At 34.0% G+C, this 23,165-nt stretch overlaps 2 protein-coding genes across 2 annotated transcripts; one reads left to right on the top strand and one right to left on the bottom strand.

Annotated features, from left to right (window-relative positions):
- Positions 1–359: 359 nt before the first annotated feature.
- LOC18048822 (granule-bound starch synthase 1, chloroplastic/amyloplastic) lies at positions 360–4,243 on the bottom strand. Its single transcript, XM_006444669.2, has 14 exons — positions 3,901–4,243; positions 3,431–3,801; positions 3,217–3,297; positions 3,000–3,098; positions 2,801–2,890; positions 2,578–2,641; positions 2,377–2,477; positions 2,180–2,289; positions 1,864–2,107; positions 1,592–1,768; positions 1,290–1,481; positions 1,090–1,176; positions 861–989; positions 360–745 (listed from the first exon to the last, which is right to left on the bottom strand). Exons 2-14 carry the CDS (start codon positions 3,773–3,775, stop codon positions 629–631), a joined length of 1,836 nt encoding a protein of 611 aa, XP_006444732.1. The 5' UTR covers positions 3,776–3,801; positions 3,901–4,243; the 3' UTR covers positions 360–628.
- Positions 4,244–11,725: 7,482 nt separating this feature from the next.
- Positions 11,726–23,127, top strand: LOC18048821 (vacuolar protein sorting-associated protein 8 homolog). The gene is made up of 19 exons (XM_006444668.2): positions 11,726–13,436; positions 14,662–14,973; positions 15,116–15,355; positions 15,474–15,594; positions 15,659–15,816; positions 15,970–16,603; positions 17,002–17,066; positions 17,165–17,266; positions 17,372–17,514; positions 18,074–18,129; positions 18,472–19,136; positions 19,246–19,436; positions 19,535–19,841; positions 20,197–20,484; positions 20,589–20,698; positions 21,257–21,587; positions 21,890–22,297; positions 22,386–22,629; positions 22,719–23,127. Exons 1-19 carry the CDS (start codon positions 11,985–11,987, stop codon positions 22,742–22,744), a joined length of 5,853 nt encoding a protein of 1,950 aa, XP_006444731.1. The 5' UTR covers positions 11,726–11,984; the 3' UTR covers positions 22,745–23,127.
- The last annotated feature ends 38 nt before the right edge of the window (positions 23,128–23,165 follow it).

Here is a 23,165-nt window from a genome sequence, read left to right as displayed (position 1 = left end):
TGTTACGTTCCATTGGGTAAAGACCTGCAAGGTTGCCTTAAGACAATGTTGGGTCATAAACAAAAATTTTAAATAAATATTATAATAAAAATTTATTTTGATTTAGGTGTAAAACTAAAAAAAGTGAACAATTTTATAAACTTAACTCTGAAAAATGTGGATCAGGAATAATTTATTTTTCTCAATTATTTATGAGAGTATACTTTTAAGTTAGAGTTGGAATGATTTCTAGACTATAGTACAAGTTGTATGGATCTAAATTCTAGTAGATTTTAGATTCTAATATGTTTGTAGAATCCTCCGCGCATACACGAGAGAAAAAGTGAAAGAAAAAAAAAAAAAAACATTGATGTTAAGCGTTGAATCTATAAACTTGTTCAGTTGAACTTTTTCATTTCAGGAGAGTGGCGACAGCCCTCAGAGCCCTTTTACAAAACTGTAAAACAGAACTTAATATTTCATTATACAAGGTAAACACTAATGTCTCAACTCCAAACCATTATTGAAAATAGCGCATGCTGCATATACTGCCAACCTATGTTATTTCCTAAGTAATATCTTGGGTTGTGGAGAATTACAGGAACATGTTTGCGGTCCAAAATAAAAGTGGAGATTTTTGTAGCCTCGATCAAGGAGTGGCCACATTTTCCTTGGCAAGAGGAGCAATTTCTTCGCCGTCAATTCCAGGTTCACTACCAGCAACTTCCAGGTTAAGTAGGGTCTCCTCCCATTTCTTAGCTGGTCCCTGTCCCATTAAAAAACATATCAGCTCAGATATCTTTTGAACGAATTGAAAAGACAGGTTTCAACTGAAGCCACTAAATTAAAGAGTCTTCTTCTTGCACAGTTCCAATACTCACTTTCCATGAAAGATCTTGAGCCATGCCATTTTTCATCATTTCAGCCAAAGCTTGAGTACCATAGGTTGCAAGAGCTCTTCTGACGGTTGTGGACACTGCAGCCACATCTACTGGATCCACAGCCTCACACTGAAAGAAATTGATCAATGATAAAAACAGAAATTACAGTTGAATCAAGTGGTATCCTTGGAATTACTCTAGAATTATAGGATGGAGATGAGTATATTACGTCAACACTGAAGCTTCCCATCTGGAATCCTGTAAAGCCTTCTTCCACAGTGTCAACCAAACCACCAGTGGAAGCCACGATAGGTACCTGCAGAGGGATTACACTTGTGTAAAGCAAATTTTTGGCCTTGATTTCTAGCATATAGTATTAGCATGAGCCGGTAGGAGGAAGAGAAAAGAAATTCCAGTAGAACATCATACGGTTCCATAACGCATGGCATGTAATTGAATGAGACCACAAGGTTCAAATCTGCTTGGAATCAAAATAAAATCAGCTCCTGCTATTATCATATGCGCCAGAGGAATATTGAATTTCGCTACTCCTCTGGCTTTCTCAGGGTACAGTATCTCCAACTGTTCAAGCTGCTTCTCCATTGGTTTTTTGCCAGTACCCTGAGAGAATGTGACAGGAAAAAGGAAAAAAAATATCATAATAGATACAGCTGTTCTCATGTCATAATAAAAGTATATAGGGTAGAATAATTTCTAATTGTAATACTTACAAGGACTATTATCTGAACATTCTCTTTGATGAAATGGGGAATGGCAGCTGCAAGAATATCTGAGCCTTTCTGCTCTTCAAGTCTACCAATGAAGCCTATGACAGGAATATTTCTATCGACAGGCAACCCAACTTCTGCTTGGAGGGCTTCCTTCAGAAGAGGCTTCGCATCCATCACCTGAGAATACAAATTTGTGTGACATCTTGATACAACAAGCCAAGATTTTAGAATGCTAGTTATGATAAGAGGTTCATTCTCATAAAGAATCTTACAGTTGAAGCATCATATTTGACACCTATATATTTGTCAGTCAAGGGGTTCCACTCCTGGACATCCATCCCGTTCACAATTCCCTTAATGCCAGTTTTACGGATGATGTTATCCAATTCTACTCCTTTGTCTTCACCAGAAACAAGTTCTTGGGCATAGTGTGGGCTCACAGTTAAGACCATGTCTGATTCTAATATTCCAGCTTTCATCCAGTTGATTTTTCTTCCTCTCACAGGTTTATTGTATCTGCAGGATAGGATTAGTTAGAGGATAGTTTTGACCATGAAGAACTCTGACACTAATCCAATGGAACCATACCCATCAATAAAGTCAAAAGAGCTTTTGAATTGAGCTGGAAGGTTGAGAAGTCCAAAATCCTCAAATGCAAATCTTCCTTGGTAAGCAATATTGTGGATACAAAAAACAACCTGAAAAGAATAATAAGCACAATAAGGGTTCTCAATTACCTATGCACAGGCCAGGGGTTTTTTGAAATACTTCTCATAAGCACTTACTTTGGCACTTTTGTACATCCCTTTGGGCTTATACATAGTTTTCAGGTAACAAGGGATAAGGGAAGTATGCCAGTCATTAGCAACAAAAACGACATCTTCACCTACATACAAGGAGATTAAAGTAGCAACTCATATTTATTTACTCATATTTATTTTGTTTAGTAGAACCCTCGGATGTAAGAATCACATAACTCTTCTTACCATATGGTCCAGAGAAATATTTGTTGCTGTTAAGATTCAGAATTCTCGGTGCTTCAAGAGCTGCCTGTAAGAATTAAAACTGTAAAATTTGAGGACAATAACCACAATGGTTCAAGGAGTCTCAGACACTTCGTCTTTTATATTGAGACTTTTGGACCCCTTAGATCTTTATAAAATTCTTTTGCAAAATGTGCAAGATTAGAGAGTGTTTACAACCACTGACCTGGCACAACAAGCTGAAGCGAAGTTGGTTGTCCTGGTAGTCCTCTCCAGTCCTAGGCCCATAGATTTTGGATTGGGTTTTACCCCACACCTTGAAAGTTTAGTCACAACAAATGCAACTTCAGAGACACCCTTCACAATTCAAACATATCAAAACATTTGACCATAAGACAGTAAGAGAAATGATTCACAAAGACTACCTTCGCAAGAAACCAAGGATGATCCACAAACACCCGATCAACTCCTCTCTTGTGGCAATGAAAGAAGCGAACTTTTTCAATTTTGTCTCCAACTTTCAGCTACAATCAAAATTTCAATCACAAATCTATATCTTTAGTCTTATATCAACAGGAAATAAAGAAAATATTAAAGGACTAAAGAAAAAAAGGAAAAAAAATCTAAATAGAATTGATATACCTCAATTACAACATCAGTATCCCAAGCATCTTTGTACTGGTCATATCGGGGTGCAATCGTCATGACACGGTGCCCATTGGCCTGAATAAAGGAATCAAGTTTAGTCGATGATGCATTCGACATCCAACATATCCCAATCAATCTACGATGATTTAATCAATTTGATCTGTCTGCCAAAAACAACGATGAAGAGAAAAGAAAAAAGTAAGCTTACGGCCAGTGCTGGTGGCAGACCTCCAAGAACATCACCAAGTCCCCCAGTTTTACTCCAAGGAGCAACCTCTGTTCCAACAAAGAGGATATTCAGGCCAACCCCACAAACAATCATTAAGGATGGCCCGTTCTGGCTTCTAAATCCATTCCTCCCAGCTTGCCTGCTGGTGGCTAGTTTTGATGCCATTGTTTTCACTTGGAGTTCGTCTATGATATTTAAACTTCTCAGCCCACTGTGCTTCATACACCTAAATTTCATCTGTGATGCCTTACTATTCAATCCTGAAGCTACCTCATGTCCATAACTCCTTGAGACGAAGCTTGAAGCGGCTACAGCGGTAGCCATAGCTGATATTATTATGTTTGTAGTCTCTGGAAAGTGAAAAATCAGCAGAAAATTAATCGATCGATACAAAAAAATGTTACAACAGCACACTACGCACTACACTACTAGACGTATTAAAATTTCACCTGCTGAAGATTTGTTTCCCTCTTAGTTTCCTGATGAAATCTGGTGCTCAAGCGTCTATGAATGAACGTGAAGCGAACATCAGCTGACTTCGCTCTTTGCCCTTTTGTAGAGTTGTTGCCGTGCCTTGCACATGGGAAATCACTTATTAGAGATTCGTGGTTAATACGAACCGCAGGATTTTCTCGCGGTTTACAACTTCACTTCAAGTTGCGAGAGATGTTAAGACAGTTGGATGAAAGAAGGCATATACGAACAAAACAAGAGAGTCCAACTGGGAAGTGGGAATATACGGATTCATGATTTTTTGTCCATTAGTCTGGGTCCGACACTCGAGACGAGAGACCACTAACCACCGTCGAATTCTATTTGTTCAGTTGAAAAACAAATATCAAACGAAAATACTCATTCGAATAATAAGCATATCGCTCAGCCATCTTTGCTTTGTGTTCTCACGCGAGTTTTTCACGAGATGAATAACTGAAAACTTTTTGATTTAATTTTAAACTTTTTGGCTAAAAGGACTTTGCGTGATATCTCATATCTGATATGTTGGCTTGGTTGGGACTTGGGATATAAAAATAGGGATGACAATGGGATAGATATGAGTTGGATCTATTCTGTTTTAAATTTAAATTCATAATAAAAATTAAGATCTGTATCTGTTCCAGATCTCTCATGAATCTATATTTTTCACTTCATATTCATATCCAAAAAAGAAATAAATATTTATATCTGCTCTAAATTCGAAAAAAAATTAAAATTTAAATATGCTCTAGATCCGTCATGAATTCTAAAACTCAACAATAAAAAAGTAATAATTTTTTAGAATGAAAATTGAAGGCCAAAATGTATTGATAACAAATAAATTATATAATTTTTCTCAAAAATATAATAAATATTATAACTTATACTTTTACACCAAAACAATAAATAAAAAAGATAATAAAATATTCTTCAAAAGTAATTACAGAAGTAAGATTAATATAATATTTTATTGTCTCCTTCATCATTCTAATATCTACGACACATCCACCATCATTCCTATAATATTTGATAATGACGTATAAATTAAATGTGATTTATATTCAATGCTTTATTATTTTTATTATGATCATATTTGACTAAATATATGAATAACTATATTCCTTTAAAATTATTTGGCCAATATAGTAAAATAAATTGCTAGGTTGTATTACTTGGCTTGCAATTTGAATATTGCATATACATACTTTGGGACTGGCTGACCTTTAAATTTATAAAACTAACATTTAAGTATTAAGAGTTTAAATGCATGGTAAATACCACTAATATACTATAAATAAAATTTATTATCATTATAATTCCACAATTGTTAAGAAACTTTTAAAATAAAATAAAATTAAAAGATGGGTGGATATTGATATGAATTTAAATATTAAGATGGATCCAGATTTACTTCAGATCCATCTTAGATCCGCACATTGATATCTAAATCTGATCCAAATTCATTTTAAACTAACCTAAATTTGATCCGATTAGATTTATATAACGTGAAAATCCTGAGTAAGATCCAATCCATTGTCATCCCTATATAAAAAGCATGTATTATTTCGTGAGATAATGAGTGCTTTTCTCCTTTAAAATTACTTTTTTTTGGGTTTTTTTTTATTTGAATTTTGACGGGGTAAAATTGTAAATACGGCAGAAACGAGTCCTCTGGCTACTGGTTATCATCAATTCTTGCTACGAGCCTAGGAATCTGGGAAGACTGTGATTGATTGAATCTGTAACGACGCATAATCAAATTTAAAAAAATACAATAAAATAAAATAAATAATACTACAATCTTGTCAGTTCCAAATCTCGCTTTCCTTTTCAGCGCAAGAATTCAGGAGAAGAAGACAAAAATGCATGTTTTTTCAATTTTCATTGAATGAGCAATGGACGGATGTAAATGAAATGAAAAAGTAATGCTATTGCTTAGACATTTCATAGTACTGCCAGTTGTCCACCATTTTTTGAGAATTGATTGACTCATGATCAAAGTGAAAATGTCCTTTTATATATTTATATATAGGTGGTGGTATGCATCAGTTGGAATTTAATAATTAAATAGATATTGTCTATTTTATGCACAGGGCTTGTCATAATTTTATTATTGAATTTTACAACAAAAAAATCTCTATTGATTAGGAAATCCATTACTCATAAATCAGTTTAAGAAGTCATTCATTAGTGATGTAAGATATTACATATTTTTCCTTTGAGAATTGGGTCTTCGTGAAGGTCATAGGAAATATAAAAGAACAAAATCATATAATTAATATATTTATCCATATATCAAGTCTTCAATCTGGTCTTATACTAATTGTAACAGCTCAACTCCACAACCAAGTAGATATGATCCACTTTCAATCGGTTCTTATTATAGTTTTGTTATTGGGCTTTACAACCTAAAATGTTTCTACTTAATTAGGAGAGTCCACGACTTACAAAATAGTTTTAGAATTCATTCGTTAGCGACGTGAGATATTGCATGGTAATTGTTTATCGATATTATTGGGTGTGGATTGAAATTTTTCCTAATGAAAAACTAAAATCTTATATTTTCAGAATTAAAGTTTCGGTTGCTTTTATAATTGAATTGAACTGAAGTATGATAGCAACGACCGGGAATTTTGTATAAAAGATGCTAAAATCCGTGCTCATACTCGTTTGGAGGAGAATATTCAATACCTGTTGTGATTTGTGAGCTTAAACGGGTACAAATTGAGGATTCTCAATAAAAATTAAAGATACCCCTCATCTCTCTTATCTCTTATGTCCGTTTTATTTTTTAACATATGATATATTTAAAAAGGAAAAGTAATACCTTAACTATTTAGTTATAGATAAACATGCAACACTTTATGGTAAAATATTTTTAAAAAATAATTTTAAGTTTAGGTAAATATTAGTTATAATTTAATGAATGTTCACTTTTAATCAATATATTACTAAATATTTGGATGGAAAATAGAATCCCGGAAAATTTCACTTTGTCATTTTCTTGTCAATACTTCATTCTTTTCAGTTTGACCCTGATTTGAACATTATTTAATTATCATTTGTTTTTAATTAGGATAATATTTTAGATGATTTAGTAAATATCTAGTTCATTAAGCGACTAAAGTCTCCAAGTAAATGTCTTGGACAATATCATATTAGATATTGATTCCTATTGCCAAATTGCTAAATGCTAATGTTTGTGTTTTAGGGCTTTAAATTTTTACTTTAATATTTATTCGATTTAGCTATTAATTTAACTTTCAGAACATTAAAAAGTAAAGAGTCAATAGTCAAAACGGGTTTAATGCTCGGGTCTGGATATTAGTGTTTTATATCGACTTGCTCAATGGACGAAACTACCTTGCCTCCGTTATACCAAACACCCAATTTTGACATTTTCTTTAACAGTCCTCATTGTTTTTGGTAAATAATAAAACTATAAATTTTAAAAACTTTACACAATAAGCCCTAATTAAAATATAATAATTTTAGAATTCTAAAAAATTTATTTGGCATTTTCTTTAACAATCTCTACTGTTTTTGGTAATATTAAAAACTATAAATTTCAATAATTTTACAAAATAAACCCCAATTAAAATATGAAAATTTTAAAATTCTAAGAAATTATTCTCTTTCGGTTTTCTTCTCAATCATTTTTGTTATGCTTTGATCTTAATTTATTCATTTATCCAACATATAATTCTTCTAAAATATCAAAAAATAGAGAGTCTTCTAACCACATAATTGAATTAATTTCTTCAACACAAAATCTCATAAAAATAATGCTTGCATTCTCTTAAAAGAAATCTATTGTGTTTATTTTTATTTATTTTTACTACTATAATAAGAAAAGAACTATATCTTGCTCTCTATAACAAAATCTAAACAATTAGGGTCTGTTGAATGCGGTTAAAGATGGTGACATATGTTTATTTTACTAAAATTTAATTCCAATAGAGTGTTTGGCATGGATAAGTAAATTAAGAATAATAGAGTTTGTGCCAACCAAATTATCATATGATAATTAATTTTTTGCCCTAAGGGGACCCTTTGAATAAATTTTTTAGACTAAATTTATATCTTATGCTAACAATTATAAGGTTATATGATGTTGAGCAAATTTATAGAAATAAAAGTTAAGTTTCATTTATTTAGTTAAAATAATTATTTATCCTTATAAGTAACACTATCTTAAATGGTAAAACATTAAATGGGTATTTTATTTTTAAAAAAATTATACTAAAAAATGGGATTTTTTGTAATTGATATTTTAAATAAATGGATTTGGGGAGTATTTTAGCAAGTTAAAATAATCCATCCATATTTTTATATATCTAAATATATTCATTTATTAAATCACCTAGACTCATATAAAAATCATAAAATAATTTGATGGACTTATGTGTCAAAATCTTGAAATTTTACCCTTTTTTTTTAATGAAACAAGAGGGGCTGCAGCGTTAATAACCAAGTAATTGCATCCTTGCCGTTGAAATAGCTTTTACAACTCTTGGGTTGGATCTAATGGTTGAATCACAAAAAGACAAAAAATGGGGTACCAAATCACGGTTGCAAGTTAGCTGGACCCTTGCTCAATTAGTGGATATAAAAAGTTATACTCGATTTTTTTTAATAAAACATAATAAAATTAGACCTGGTACTCAACCCTAATGTAACGGACCCTTGCAGGTGCAGTACTCGCGGGGAATTTTGCCGTTGCTAATCCTAAGCCATGTCCAACAAACCTCTAACTAAGAAATAATGGTGTTTGGCTTTACAATTTAACCGAATGATTTGTAATTTTTTTTTATTATCCAAATTTGAATTTTGAGATAATTAAGTTAAAAAAAAAACTCCATTCACCTCCATATCTTAAAAAAAATAAAAAAATCGATGTTTAAAATATAAAAGAATTTAACTATTTCTTAAAGCAAATTAACAACAATAGAATTCTATATTTTTTTAAAATTTCATAAGTCTCAACACATATATTAATAGTTGTAAAATTCTATTTATGTATAACGTTCGTTATTGTATCAATCTTAAGAACATTAATGTAGGACGATTATATAACGTTTTAGAGTTTTATTATTTTAGGTCTTTCAATTATTTTCAATTTCAATTAGTTTTTTATTAGATATGAGGTTAGATCTTTTAAATAAGTATTAGTTGGGATTTAGTTTCCCTATTTGAGTTAACATGGGGGAAATAAGTTTACTCTATTATATATAAAGAGATCTTCTCAATGTTTCCATAAACTATTTTAATTAATAAGAATCCCTTATATTGTGGAATTTTTTTTTTTAAACCTTTGACCTTATGCTATAGAGCATTATGGTAAAAATCTCATATTATTGAGTCAATTGGGTTAGAATGATATATAGTCTCATTTCTATCAAAGCATCATCTAATCGTATTTGTCTTAAGGCCCGTATAGAATTACTTTAGAGATGTTCAAAAGTGATTTTGAAAAACTAAAAATGAACTTTAGTATTAGTTAATTTAAAAAATTTTTGGCAAAATCATTGTATCTTACAACTGATTTTAAAAAGTAGAGAAGGAGTATGGGTAAGTTACAAAACAAATAAACGAATCGTAAATATATTCATTTAATATATTTACTGTACAAAGTTAAACGAATCAAATAGAATTTGGATTTATTTATAGTTTGTTTAATTTGTTTATGCAACACTAATAACAAATCAATCGAATTTGGATTTGTTTAAAAAAATAGTAATTTACAAACAAAAATAAATGCAAGATGAAATAGAAAACCCACAAAATTGACATCATATAAAATACAAACGAATAAACAAATCCAATTCATCAATTTTAATTCGTTTATTTAACAAATTGAATCAAATTCATCAATTTATTAAACAAATCAATTTTTTCAAACAAGAACTCATTTAATTGGAATTGAATCGAATAGACAAATCTTCATCTAAATTACCACCCATAAGAAAGAATGGCTTTTCAAAATCTAATTTTAAAAATCAATTTTATACTTAATAGAATTCCATATATATCCTCACATTTGTTATAATAATTCAAAATTATCCAAATTCAATTCGAAAATAAAATTATTAAGTTCAGAGAGAATATTATTATTACTAATTATATTGAAATAATGAAATAAAAAAATATTTTAAGTTTTCAGTTATTAATATATACAGTAAAAAAATTACGTATATACATGTTTATAAATATGTGAAAAGTTTTTTATTCAATATAATGTCCATTTTGGTCGTTTGTACTCTTATGATAATTTAATAATAAGATTTAAGAAATACACGCGACTACTTTTAAAACTCACATCACTTTTTTTTTAAAAAAAAATTACTAAAAATTTAAATAATTCTCTTCATACTTGATTATTTATTCAGCACAACTAACAATAATTATTTACAAATTATAACGTTACAAAACTAACCTTAAGATATTCCTATTATAATATCTTTTCCTATTAATCGACTTCCGCTATCCCACTATAACCAATGATTCTTGTTATGAATATATTCCATAATAGACTTGATTTCGTATCGCATATGCAGCTGATAATAAACTCGATTCTCGTTAGTTATTACACATGCACATCCCATAATAACTTTAATTCTTGTTACCGTGTCCGTCATCACTCGTAATCGCCTTATGATTTTCATGAAATGTCTTTCGGGCAGCATATGTATTATAATTTTAGCTTGTATTCAGCAGTTTCATACTTTAAAAAAAATGTTTTTGGGCAAGTCTATGTATGAACCTATAATTTTACTCATTAAACCATAAATTCATTAAAAAAATTTATTACAGCATTCTCCCTGACCAAATTACTCTTAAGGACAATAATTAACTATTCTGAACAAAACAACTTCAAGACAAATACGATGCATGTCTAATTCTCTATATACTGCTTTAAAGTCCAAACCCGTTGTCATGAAATTCATTGTTTAATTTAGGTGAAATTACAGTTGTTTACTCTTCACGATCCAAAACTCTTTTTTTTTTTTTTTTTTTTACTAACTAGAAAACTCACCACTTCAAACAATTGCTTTTAAATCTAATGTTACATTGGATAAGGACAAAAATTATGGTATGAAACCTCGGCTGTAATATAGGCGAATCCCTTCAAAGATAGTTTGTTTTCTGATTTTGTTGGAACTTTTTTTAAAATACAAGAATTTTTCTTTTGCTTTCTTTTATTTTTTCAAGTAAAAACAAGTTTATCAAGTTTCGATTAAATATGAACTATTGGAAATTCTTGATCTTTTATTTACATGAATTGTCGGTGAAGGCTTTTCCCAAACCAAGAACATCGTATAGAAAACTAACAAACTTTATGATTTTTTTTTAAATTTCTATATTTTTTATATTGAAACTTGAATGAGTGAATAAAAACAATGGTAAAAATATTGTAAATTTCAGGAAAAAAAATTTATGAATGCTGTAGAAAAATAAAAAGGTGAAGACAATTGTGTCATTAGGGTTGTATTTGGAATATTCAGAGATGTTGGGAGTAAAAAAAATTAGTTTTGAATCTTTATAATGGATTTAAAGAATGTAGGAGTTTAAACAGTAGTTTTATGGGTTTAGATAACCCTCACTCAATATTTTAATGTATTAATGGATGAATTTTAGGTTACTCTTAATAAATTGATTAATTTTTAAATTATTTCTTTAAAAAATTTGAAATTTAAAAAATGAAGAATAATGTGAAAATAATTAATTTACGAAAAAGGTGAACCGAAATAAATTATTCGTTTATAGACGGACTTTGGGTATCACCAATTCACGGTTCAAACCGCCTGTCTACGCCGGCTAGGCGGCTACATTGGCTTGGTTAAGTGCGTCATCTACAGCTGATTGAATGAAATCCAGCAGGTGAAATCAAGACCAGAGCAATCTCTTCGCCCATCCTCTTAGATTCAGATTCAAGCAAGTAAAACAAAATCTCATTTTATATATAACTATATAAGCAAGCAAGCGATCGAACGTATGTTTCTGAACTAACGAAACAATACTAGACCAAAGATAACTTATGATATGAAACAAATAAATAATGACCAAAGAGCTCCAGGACACAAAGTCACTAATGGAACTCGATGTTGACTCGTTCCTTAACTCGCATCTCTCCTCCGATTCTGATGACGAGTTCAACTCAGTCCCCCATCGTACCCTTGACGAAATCCTCAACGACTCCGAGTCCTCTACGTCGCCTTCATCGCCAACATCGTCAATTCACCACTCAGATACCTCCCTTGCCAAACCACAGCCCCAAGGTGACGGCGTTTCATCTCAAGATAAACCCACTCCAAAACCTGGTTCATTTCATCGGGTCAAAAGTAACGAATTATCGGGCGATCCCATATGGAGGGTTCCTCCGTCATCTTCGAGACAATTGCCGTCGCTGTTTGGTGGAGTGAGATCGACTGCCAAGCCTGGGGCGGCACTCGCTGCTGCTGCTGCGGCGTCGAGGTCGGTCCCGACTCCCCATGCGGCGGCGATAAAGTCGCGGAGGGCGGGGAGTGGAACGCTTCTGAAAGTTCTCGACGGTGATGATCACGAGATTGCTTCCGTTTCCTCGAATGAAATTAGCGTGTCGAGCGAGAAATTGGAGGGAGATGCGGAGCTAATAGGTGATTTTCAGTCTGCTCAAGTGAATGTTAGTGGTGAATTGTCGAGTTTGGCTAGTAGTAGAGATGTAGATACTAAATTAGAATCCGAGGTTAGTAATGTTGATGATGAATTTTTAAATACTAGTTCTAATTTGAATACTGGCCAACTAATTGGTTGCTCTCCGCGAGTTGTTGTGAAGGATCTGAATTTGAGAGAAAAATCTATAATTGCTAGTTCAGATGACGCTAATGATATTGATGGAAATAGAATTGTTGCCCCTGTTACAGCTGATGATGATTCCATGTTCTTGGAAGTGAATGCTTCTACCGAGAGTAGTGTTGTTCCTCTAAATGAATCTGACCGGACTGGACTAATGGAGGAAAATTTGGAAATTCCTACATTGGAGATGGAGAGTTCGGACAAGAGTATGTCCACCTCTCAAGATGATGAGGTTGGAGTAGATGGTAGTAATGATGCCAGTTCGATAGATGACATTTCAGAGCTTGTGGAGGAGAGAATTGGGCAATTGGAGAGTGAGATTACTAGTAGAAGAGCTGAAAAAAAAGTGCAGCCCTCCTTGAAGCCTCTTGAATTGGCTGAGGAACTTGAGAAAAAGCAGGCATCAACTGGCTTGCATTGGAAGGAGGGTGCGGCTGCCCAGCCCATGAGGCTTGAGGGTGTTCGAAGAGGTTCAACTACATTGGGATATTTTGATGTTGATGCTAATAACACTATTACACAGACTATTGCATCCCAGGCATTTAGGCGTGATCATGGTTCCCCACAAGTCTTGGCAGTGCATCCTAGTTTTATAGCTGTTGGAATGTCCAAAGGTGCCATTGTTGTTGTGCCCAGTAAATACTCTGCTCATCATCGTGACAGCATGGATTCAAAGGTTTGTTTTAGTTCACTTCCGCTGCTTTCTTGTTTGTGTTGATGGTTCCTTTTGAAATGAAATGTCTGTTTGTGTTGATGGATTCAAAGATTTTAATCTATTCCCCTGTTGTCGCAAATGAGAAATTACGGTGAAGAATCTTGAATATGAATTTACAAAACTTTATACATACAACGTGCTTAAAGCCTTGTTGCCATAGTGAGGATTAATCCCTGTGTATCTGATTCACATCTAGCCATTTACAATTAAGCGATGTTATAAAATGTATGATTAAAACGGGTAAGAAAACTTGTAATAACCACTAAAAAAGAATGCGAATTTGGACTGGTAAATTAGGTGGGATCAAAATGTTATTTTTCTATCGCCTTTATTGAGAATTTTTTCTATTACCGGCTGAAACATTTCTAAAAGAATAATTCTCTACTCTTGACGTGTAGATAAAGCTGGACTATTCTGTTTTACATTATTTGTATTACATAAACTAGAGTAGTATTTGCAGAAGCATGAATAAAAATATAATGATTTCTTTATTATTTGAAATCAGTATCGGCAGCCAGTTCACCTGTATGTTTGAAGAATTAAGATAGACTTCATGGTGTTATGAAATTTTTAGTTTTTAATTTTTCTTGGTTATGCGCTAACTATAGTGCTTATTTGAAAGTCTACAAGCTGCCATTCCATGTCAAAGAGAAAATAGCTACTATCTGCTTATGAATTTGCTCGATGCGTAAATTGTTTGATACTGCTGCATGAAAACATCATACCGCATCTTGAAGTGAAGCAACTTTGACCTGATACACATGGAAAAATACTAGTGGTACTACATACTGAATCTATGTAATTTTTTTTAATTTTAATTTTTATGTATGTTTTGGAAAAGATTTAAGCTAAGAATGAGAATTTAGTGATTATTTTCCCTATGTTGTTTTCAAACATGCCTGTGTTGATTACACATCAATGGGAGCACTGTTTCAATCCTAGGCATGCTCTTCAGGACTTTTGCCTAGCATAGAGGCTGGTGGTCACCAAAATCCAACTTATTTTGGTTAATAATTTTTACAACTTTAACATTGTAGAATAATCTCCCAATTGTTACGAATATTTAATTATATAGTAAACTTAAACAATTATAGAAGTTTCAGTTTGGAGAACCCATAATTGGCATGTCAAGATGTTCAGCAGTCCTAACCTGCTACATACATATATATATATATATATATTTCAGATGATGATGCTTGGTTTGCTAGGGGATCGATCTCCTGCCCCAGTAACTGCCATGTGCTTCAATCAGCCAGGAGATCTGCTCTTAGCTGGTTATGCTGATGGTCATGTTACAGTTTGGGATGTGCAGAGGGCATCTGCAGCGAAAGTTATTACTGGAGAGCACACCTCACCAGTTGTACATACATTATTCCTAGGGCAGGATTCTCAAGTTACTCGTCAGTTTAAAGCAGTTACTGGTGATACTAAAGGTCTTGTTCAGTTACATTCTTTATCTGTGGTTCCCTTGCTGAATAGGTTCTCTATCAAGACACAGGTAAGACACCTGACTGTTTAGCCTTTAGAAAGGGAAATTTTTATTTAGCATTATATATTTGTCTTCAGTCACAGTTTGGACAATGACAGTCAATGGATTATCCTCCTCAAGTTAATAACTTAAAGTTTATCATGAAATTTAGTGTCTCCTTGATGGACAAAAAACGGGCATTGTACTATCAGCTTCACCTCTTCTTTTCGATGAATCTTGTGGAGGTGCTCCGCTATCCTCTCAAGGAAATTCCACTGCTTCAGCCAGTAGTATTGGTAGCATGATGGGAGGGGTAGTTGGGTCAGATACAGGTTGGAAACTGTTCAATGAAGGGTCTTCTTTGGTTGAAGAAGGTGTGGTCATATTCGTCACCTATCAAACTGCACTGGTGGTATGAAGTCCTCAAATGATTGCACGGATTCCAGTATTTGTTGCATTGAGTTTGATGCTTTCTTCTTTTTGGACATTTCTTATTTAAAATCTGTAGAAGGTTCTTTTTTTAATTGCAGGTAAGACTTACTCCCACATTAGAAGTCTATGCACAAATTCCTAGGCCCGATGGGGTCCGAGAGGGTGCTATGCCTTACACTGCTTGGAAATGCATGACAACATGTCGAAGTTCTACAACAGGTATGAATTTTCTGGGTTTGTTAAAATTCATGTTGACAACTTTCTAATGCTGAATATCTTGCAGAAAGTATTCCCACTGAAGCAGCAGAGAGAGTTTCATTGCTTGCAATTGCTTGGGATCGGAAAGTTCAGGTTGCAAAGTTGGTCAAATCAGAGCTTAAAGTATATGGGAAGTGGTCCCTTGACAGTGCAGCCATTGGTGTGGCCTGGTTGGATGATCAGGTAGCCTTATTTGTTTGGTTTTTTGTCTTATCTCAAATGCAATTAAATTACTTTGGTTTCTAATGGTCAATGACTCTTCCTTCACTTTCCAATTTATGTTTACAGCATTCCTCTTGTCGATATTAAAATATTTGTATGGCTGACTTTTTCCAGATGCTGGTGGTTCTTACACTGTTGGGACAGCTATATTTGTACGCAAGAGATGGAACTGTAATTCATCAAACTAGTTTTGCAGTTGATGGATCTCAAGGATATGATCTTGTTGGATATCGTAGCTACTTTACTAATGTTTTTGGGAACCCTGAGAAATCCTATCATAATTGCGTAAGCGTAAGAGGAGCTTCCATATATGTACTCGGACCTATGCATCTTGTTGTTTCCCGACTTCTTCCTTGGAAGGAACGAATTCAGGTTCTGCGGAAAGCAGGTGACTGGATGGGTGCCTTGAACATGGCTATGACACTTTATGATGGACAAGCTCATGGTGTTATCGACCTTCCCAGAACCCTAGATGCTGTTCAGGAGGCCATAATGCCTTATCTGGTTGAGTTGCTACTATCATATGTAGATGAAGTATTTTCATATATTTCAGTGGCATTTTGCAACCAAATTGAGAAACTGGCACAACTTAACAATCCACAAAGTAGAAGCAGTACTGTTCACGCTGAAATTAAAGAGCAGTTCACCCGTGTTGGTGGTGTAGCTGTTGAATTCTGTGTCCATATCAATAGGACTGACATACTTTTCGATGACATTTTCTCCAAATTTGAGGCTGTTCAACATAGAGGTACTCATGGCGTCAATTTCCACTTGGTCTTAATGCTTGTGTTGAACTATATTTTGAGTGTGATATTGAAATTTAGACCTTTGTTGATACGTTCAAATGGAAAATGAGAATCCATATTGTGTGAGTCAGTCATGATGAAGAGTGATAATATCTGTCGCAAAAGAATATCATGGTTGAAAGCAAAAAAGGCTTGAACGTTAGGTTACTATTGTGTTAAAATGTAGATGGAATTTAATTTGCATTAAACTTCATGCAAAATTAAACTTTGAAGTGGGTTTCCTTTTCCATATGGTATCCTGAGGAAGCAACTTTTCTGATTACATAGTTGCCTAAGACAAATTTTTCTGACTGCGGCATCAAATGAAATTTTTTCAATGACTTGGGTTACTGTTTGCTAGACACATTTCTGGAGCTTTTGGAGCCATATATTTTGAAGGACATGCTTGGATCTCTCCCCCCCGAGGTAATTTTTAGTGTTGAAACATTTAGCCTTATTATTAGTTTTGTCATACATTTTAATTCTTTTTTTTTCTTTTTTAATTTTTAAATTTCTCCTCAAAGATAATGCAAGCTCTGGTAGAGCATTATAGCTCCAAGGGATGGTTGCAGCGAGTTGAGCAATGTGTCCTTCATATGGACATTTCTTCTTTGGACTTCAATCAGGTCATATTGCATCATAGTTTACAATTCTTTGTCAGTCATTTCTTATTTCAAAATTCAAATAAACTTTTTTCCTAACTGCAGTGGTATGTATCAATCATTTTGTAGGTTGTCAGGTTATGCCGAGAGCATGGACTCCATGGTGCTTTAGTGTATCTTTTTAACAAAGGATTGGATGATTTCCGTGCCCCTTTAGAAGAGCTGTTGGTAGTTCTACGTAATAGTGAAAGAGAAAGTGCTTATGCCCTTGGGTATGTTTCCGAATATGCAGGACTTATTTTCTGTTAATTGAATATAGAAATTTCCATGAACTCCCCCCCCCCTTCTCTCTCAAGCTTGCAATATCAAAGCCTTATGCCACTATTACTGATCCCACAAAATTGTATTGCAATATGGGAGCTACCGCTAGGACACATGCCACCTGTCTGGTGGAATTTTTATTACACTTGTATGAAACCCACAACATTTGGCACATGTCTTACTGGTGTATAAAACACACTGTAGAGAAATGTTTTTACTTGTCAGGGTCTGGGATTGGATGGGGCAAATATATGTGTGGTAGTAGGTTGATTATTTTCTTCAAGCCACATGGTTTTCTGAAAAAAGATAATTAAATAATATCTTTGACTTATACTCCAATTATTCAATCCACTTACTAGCATCTTATAGTGATTTCATTGGGAATAACAATTAGTCCTATATAATAAATATCTGGTTTGTCTTTCTCTTTGTACTGCTGATTGTTCGTTTAGGTGGTTTGATCTAGATATTACTTGAAAAGGTTATTTTGTTTTGCTTTTCTGGTAACAGTTACAGGATGCTTGTATATCTCAAGTATTGCTTCAAAGGTCTTGCTTTTCCACCAGGTAAGACTTAAGTCTTCTAATTTCATTTTCACAGTGATACGCTGAATTGTAGAAAGTTTGCTTCTTGTCAAAAATTTATGACGTTCAACGTGTTGCTGGTTATTAGCCAAGGATTGAAAATATTCTGATACATTAAATGGAAATGGCCAGTTTCTCTTTGAAATTATTTAAGTTCTTGCATTGTGTTTGAAATTTTTGAAATGGTAACTGAAGCCGAGCTGCTTCTCTAGGTAATATTGTATTAGTTGTAACCTTTGTACTGCTTGATTCTTAAATTTCTCAAAGAAATCGCTATCACGGATTTGACCAAGAATTGTGGAGTAATCATATACTCTATTGCAGGTCATGGAACTCTTCCTTCCACACGCTTGCCATCTCTTAGAGCAGAACTTGTGCAGTTTCTTTTGGAGGAATCTGATGCCCAGAATTCACAAGCAGCTTCAAGCTTATTGCTGAAAGGATCATATCTGAATCTGTATCATCTCTTGGAATTGGACACTGAAGCTACTTTAGATGTTCTGAGATGTGCTTTCATAGAAGTTGAGACGCCAAAATCTGACTTTTATGCATGTGATATGGCTGACACAAATGCGGAGCCTAACAACGGAAACAAGATGGTGGCTGAATATCAGAATATGCTGGTTCAGAATACTGTAAATGCTCTTGTGCATATTCTTGATGAGGATATCTCTTCAACAGATGGATCTGCTAGCAAGGATGATAGTGGATCAGTAGAAGCTTGGCCATCTACGAAGGACATAGGTCACATATTTGAGTTCATTGCATGCTATGTTGCATCTGGAAGAGCTACTGTCTCAAAAAGTGTACTGAGTCAGATTCTACAGTACTTGACATCAGAAAAGAATGTCCCACAAAGTATTCTATCACATATTGAAACTTCTAAAAGAAGAGAAAAGCAGCTTCTAGCGCTTCTGGAAGCAGTGCCGGAGACTGATTGGAATGCATCTGAAGTGTTACATCTATGTGAGAATGCCCATTTTTATCAGGTATCTTTATCATTCACAATCTTAAGGTATTATCACTTGGAGATACAGGAACAGTTCTAAAAATTTGTCTCAGTTCATGCTTAATTATTCTTATTGATCTTATTTTCAGGTTTGTGGTTTAATTCATACCATCAGATATAACTATCTTGCTGCTCTGGATAGCTACATGAAAGATGTCGATGAACCTATTTGTGCCTTTTCTTTCATCCATGATACATTACTACAACTGACTGACAATGAATATACTGCTTTCCACTCAGCAGTCATCTCCCGGATTCCAGAGCTGATTTGCTTAAGCCGGTAATGCCTTTTTTTTTTGGCTCAATTGGTTAAGGCATATATTCTGTCTTATTTCTTAGCTTTTCCTTTTCGGATCTTTTTTTTAATTTTTTTTGCAGAGAGGCAACATTCTTCTTAGTCATTGACCAATTCAATGATGAAGCTTCACATATCCTCTCTGAACTTCGCTCTCATCCAAAAAGTCTTTTCCTTTATTTGAAGACGGTTGTTGAGGTTCACTTGCATGGAACCCTCAACTTATCTTATTTAAGAAAAGATGATACGCTGGATGTTGCTAATTGTAAATGGGTGAAGTATCAGTCAAAAGGATTGGGGGCTTACATTGAAAGAATTTCTGACCTCCCTAAATTCCTGTCTAGTAACGCAGTTCATGTGACTGATGATATGATTGAGCTTTACTTGGAGGTGAGCACTTTTGTAATACATCTTTCCCTTGCCATATTTAGCATGTGCTTGGTCTCAGTGACACCGAATAGTCTTTGCTTTCATTATGATTTGACTGTTTACGTAGTTGTAGACCTCTTCTGTCAAGTACTCAGGTTTGGAGGAAATCAGAAGATTTAAAAAAAAATTGTATTTACTTGCCCATTCTTTGACACTATTAAGGTTATCTTATTCTGTAATATCTCTGGTTTCATGGCCTCTTTATTTGTTGCATTAGTTTAATTACTGCTTATCCGCCAATAAGTTACAGAGGAAGCACCTTTTCACTTCATGAAGGCATCTCAGGTTCTAATTATGATGCACTTTACTTTTGCAGTTATTATGTCGGTATGAACGAGATTCAGTTCTCAAATTCTTAGAAACTTTTGATAGCTATCGGGTGGAATACTGTTTACGCCTGTGCCAAGAGTATGGAATCACAGATGCAGCTGCATTTTTATTAGAAAGGGTTGGAGATGTGGGAAGTGCTCTCTTACTTACACTATCTGAACTTAATGATAAGTTTGCTGCGCTTGAGACTGCTGTGGGAAGTGCCCTTCCTATAGCAGTTTCTAATGGATCAGTCAGTGTAGAGCATTTCAGCACTGTTTTAAATATGGAGGAGGTTTGTAAAGGGATATCTTTTGTTTGATGAGCATGAGAACATAATTTGTGTAGAATGCAGCATATTTTGGCAATTTAATAATTCATGTGATCTTTCTCTTATAGGTCAATGATGTAAATAATATATTGCGTGCCTGTATTGGGTTGTGCCAGCGGAACACTCCTCGTCTGAATCCAGAAGAGTCAGAAGTGCTCTGGTTTAAATTACTTGATTCGTGAGTTCCAATTACTATTTGCTTTCTTGCTTTCTCAATTTCTTGATTCATATGCTGTCATGATTTCACACAAGTTTTATGTCATTTGATGGACTTCTGACTTTCATTTATGAATTGAAAAGTCAGATATGTGGTTGCATGTGAAATAATAAATAGAGCATTAGTCAGAATCATTTTTCCATTGTTTCTACTAGGGAATGGAATATCTCCGTAGTTACACTGACGAAATGAAGATGAAGGGGTGAGATTACAGAATTAGTTCTAGAAACCCAAAAATGTAGAGAAAAGCAGATAAACAGTGGACTCCGGTATGAAGGATCACGTTCTAATTAATGTGGAGGGTTTAGTTTTTGCACAATTCTGAAAAGAGTTTAGATTTCTGCTAGATTTTCACTTCTGGTTGTTTCACTGCAATAATTACACTCTTTCTCATCTAATAGTCTCTGAATTCAGTGTCTCTCAGAAACCTTTTTCCCTAGCTAAAATAAATGAGGAAACCATTTAGTTTTTGCACATCTATTTTTTCTGATGGTTATTACATTTTGAGTTTCATTACAGGTTTTGTGAGCCTTTAATGGGTTCATTTGTTGAAAGGGCATCTGAAAGAGAAAATCATTCCAGAATGCTAGAGGAATCATTTGGCTCACAAGAGGATGCAGAGGCATGCATTATCAAGTGGAGAATTTCAAAATCCCATAGGGGTTCTCATATTTTGAGGAAATTGTTTTCTCAGTTCATCAAAGAGATTGTTGAAGGAATGATAGGATATGTTCATCTTCCAACCATAATGTCAAAACTCCTGTCTGATAATGGTAGCCAGGAATTTGGTGACTTTAAACTTACCATATTGGGAATGCTGGGAACGTACAGTTTTGAAAGAAGAATTCTGGTATGTTCATAGAATTCAACGTACTTTTGTTTATATTGCACCTTTGTTGAGCTTTTCATCCCAACTGGCATATTTCAACCCCACAGCTTCTTTTGTGGACTTTAATTTCATAAGAATGATCCTCTAAATATATTCTTTTGAGATCAAAAGAATTGGTAAAGCCACCTTTCTCGGATCAAATCTGCATTTTTTCGCCCTCTAAAATAAGGAGCCAAGTGTGATATATTTGACACTTTGGATATTGTCAAATGCAAGTAAGTGATTTTCTTCTTGATTTGAACTTTTTTGCTTTTCTATTTCAGGATACTGCCAAATCTTTAATAGAGGATGATACATTCTATACCATGAGTGTGCTCAAGAAGGAGGCCTCTCATGGGTATGCCCCCAGGAGTTTACTATGTTGTATATGTAATTGTCTTCTCACGAAGAATTCCTCTAGTTTTCAAATTAGAGTGTTCAATTGTGGTCATGCAACTCATATTCAATGTGAACTGTTGGAAAATGAATCATCAAGCAAAAGTAACTTATCTGGATGCCCACTTTGTATGCCCAAGAAGAATACTCAGAGATCGAGAAACAAAACAGTTCTTGCAGAGAGTGGTTTAGTAAGTAAGTTTTCATCAAGACCGCAACAATCATTAGGAACTACACTGCACTCACATGAAAGTGATACATCAGACTATTCCAATGGAATTCAGCAACTATCACGGGTAAATGTAACATATTTTCTAATCTGTTTCTGTTTACTAATCTTCCCAGTGATTGATAGCTAATATAATTGGGACTTGGATGTTGCAGTTTGAAATCCTGAACAATCTTCGAAAGGACCAGAGAGTAGTCCAGATAGAAAATATGCCTCAGTTAAGGCTTGCACCACCAGCCATTTATCATGAAAAGGTGAAGAAGGGAACTGATCTTTTAATGGGAGAAAGTAGTCGTGGTCTTCTAGAAACAGAAAAAGCGAGTAAAAACAGGCCACTGAGAGAGCTGAAATTGAAGGGATCATCATCTCTTCGGTTTCCTTTAAGATCAAGTATATTTGGTGAGTTTTCTGTAAATATTTGCTTAAAATGTGCTTTAGATAGTTGTGATGATGTCCCATTATCTCATTCGTGGTGAATGCTTTTGTAGGCAAGGAGAAGAGAAGCAGAAGGTGACACAATGGATTTGTACAGACTAACACCACCCAAGATCAAATCACCCCACAACCCAGGGCGTGCCAATAATTAGTTGAGTCGTTTATATGACTTTTTACTGTGTGTTGATGAGTTTATGCATGTTAATAAAATCTACCTCGGCAGAGTTTTTGTTTCTATTTTTTTTCTGGGCTTTTCTCATCATAATATGACCGATAGAGATTACATTGATAGAGATTTATCACTTCTCGGCGGCTTTTAGAAAGTCTCTGAAATTTGTCTGTATAATAAATCTGTACTGTGTAAATTAAATGAAACTTGTATATGAACGAATCAATGAAGGGCTCTGTGCGTCAAATTTGTATAGTCGCTACTAAATCAATGGATCTTTCTTTTCCGAGAAATACTTGTTGTAGCTTTGAATTTCGTAGAATGGGTAGCT

Source organism: Citrus clementina, unplaced genomic scaffold (assembly GCF_000493195.1).
Source record: "Citrus clementina cultivar Clemenules unplaced genomic scaffold, Citrus_clementina_v1.0 scaffold_3, whole genome shotgun sequence".
Lineage (NCBI taxonomy): Eukaryota > Viridiplantae > Streptophyta > Magnoliopsida > Sapindales > Rutaceae > Citrus > Citrus x clementina.
Note: the sequence above shows the minus strand (reverse complement) of the source record. Positions and strands in the feature narration are given on the sequence as shown.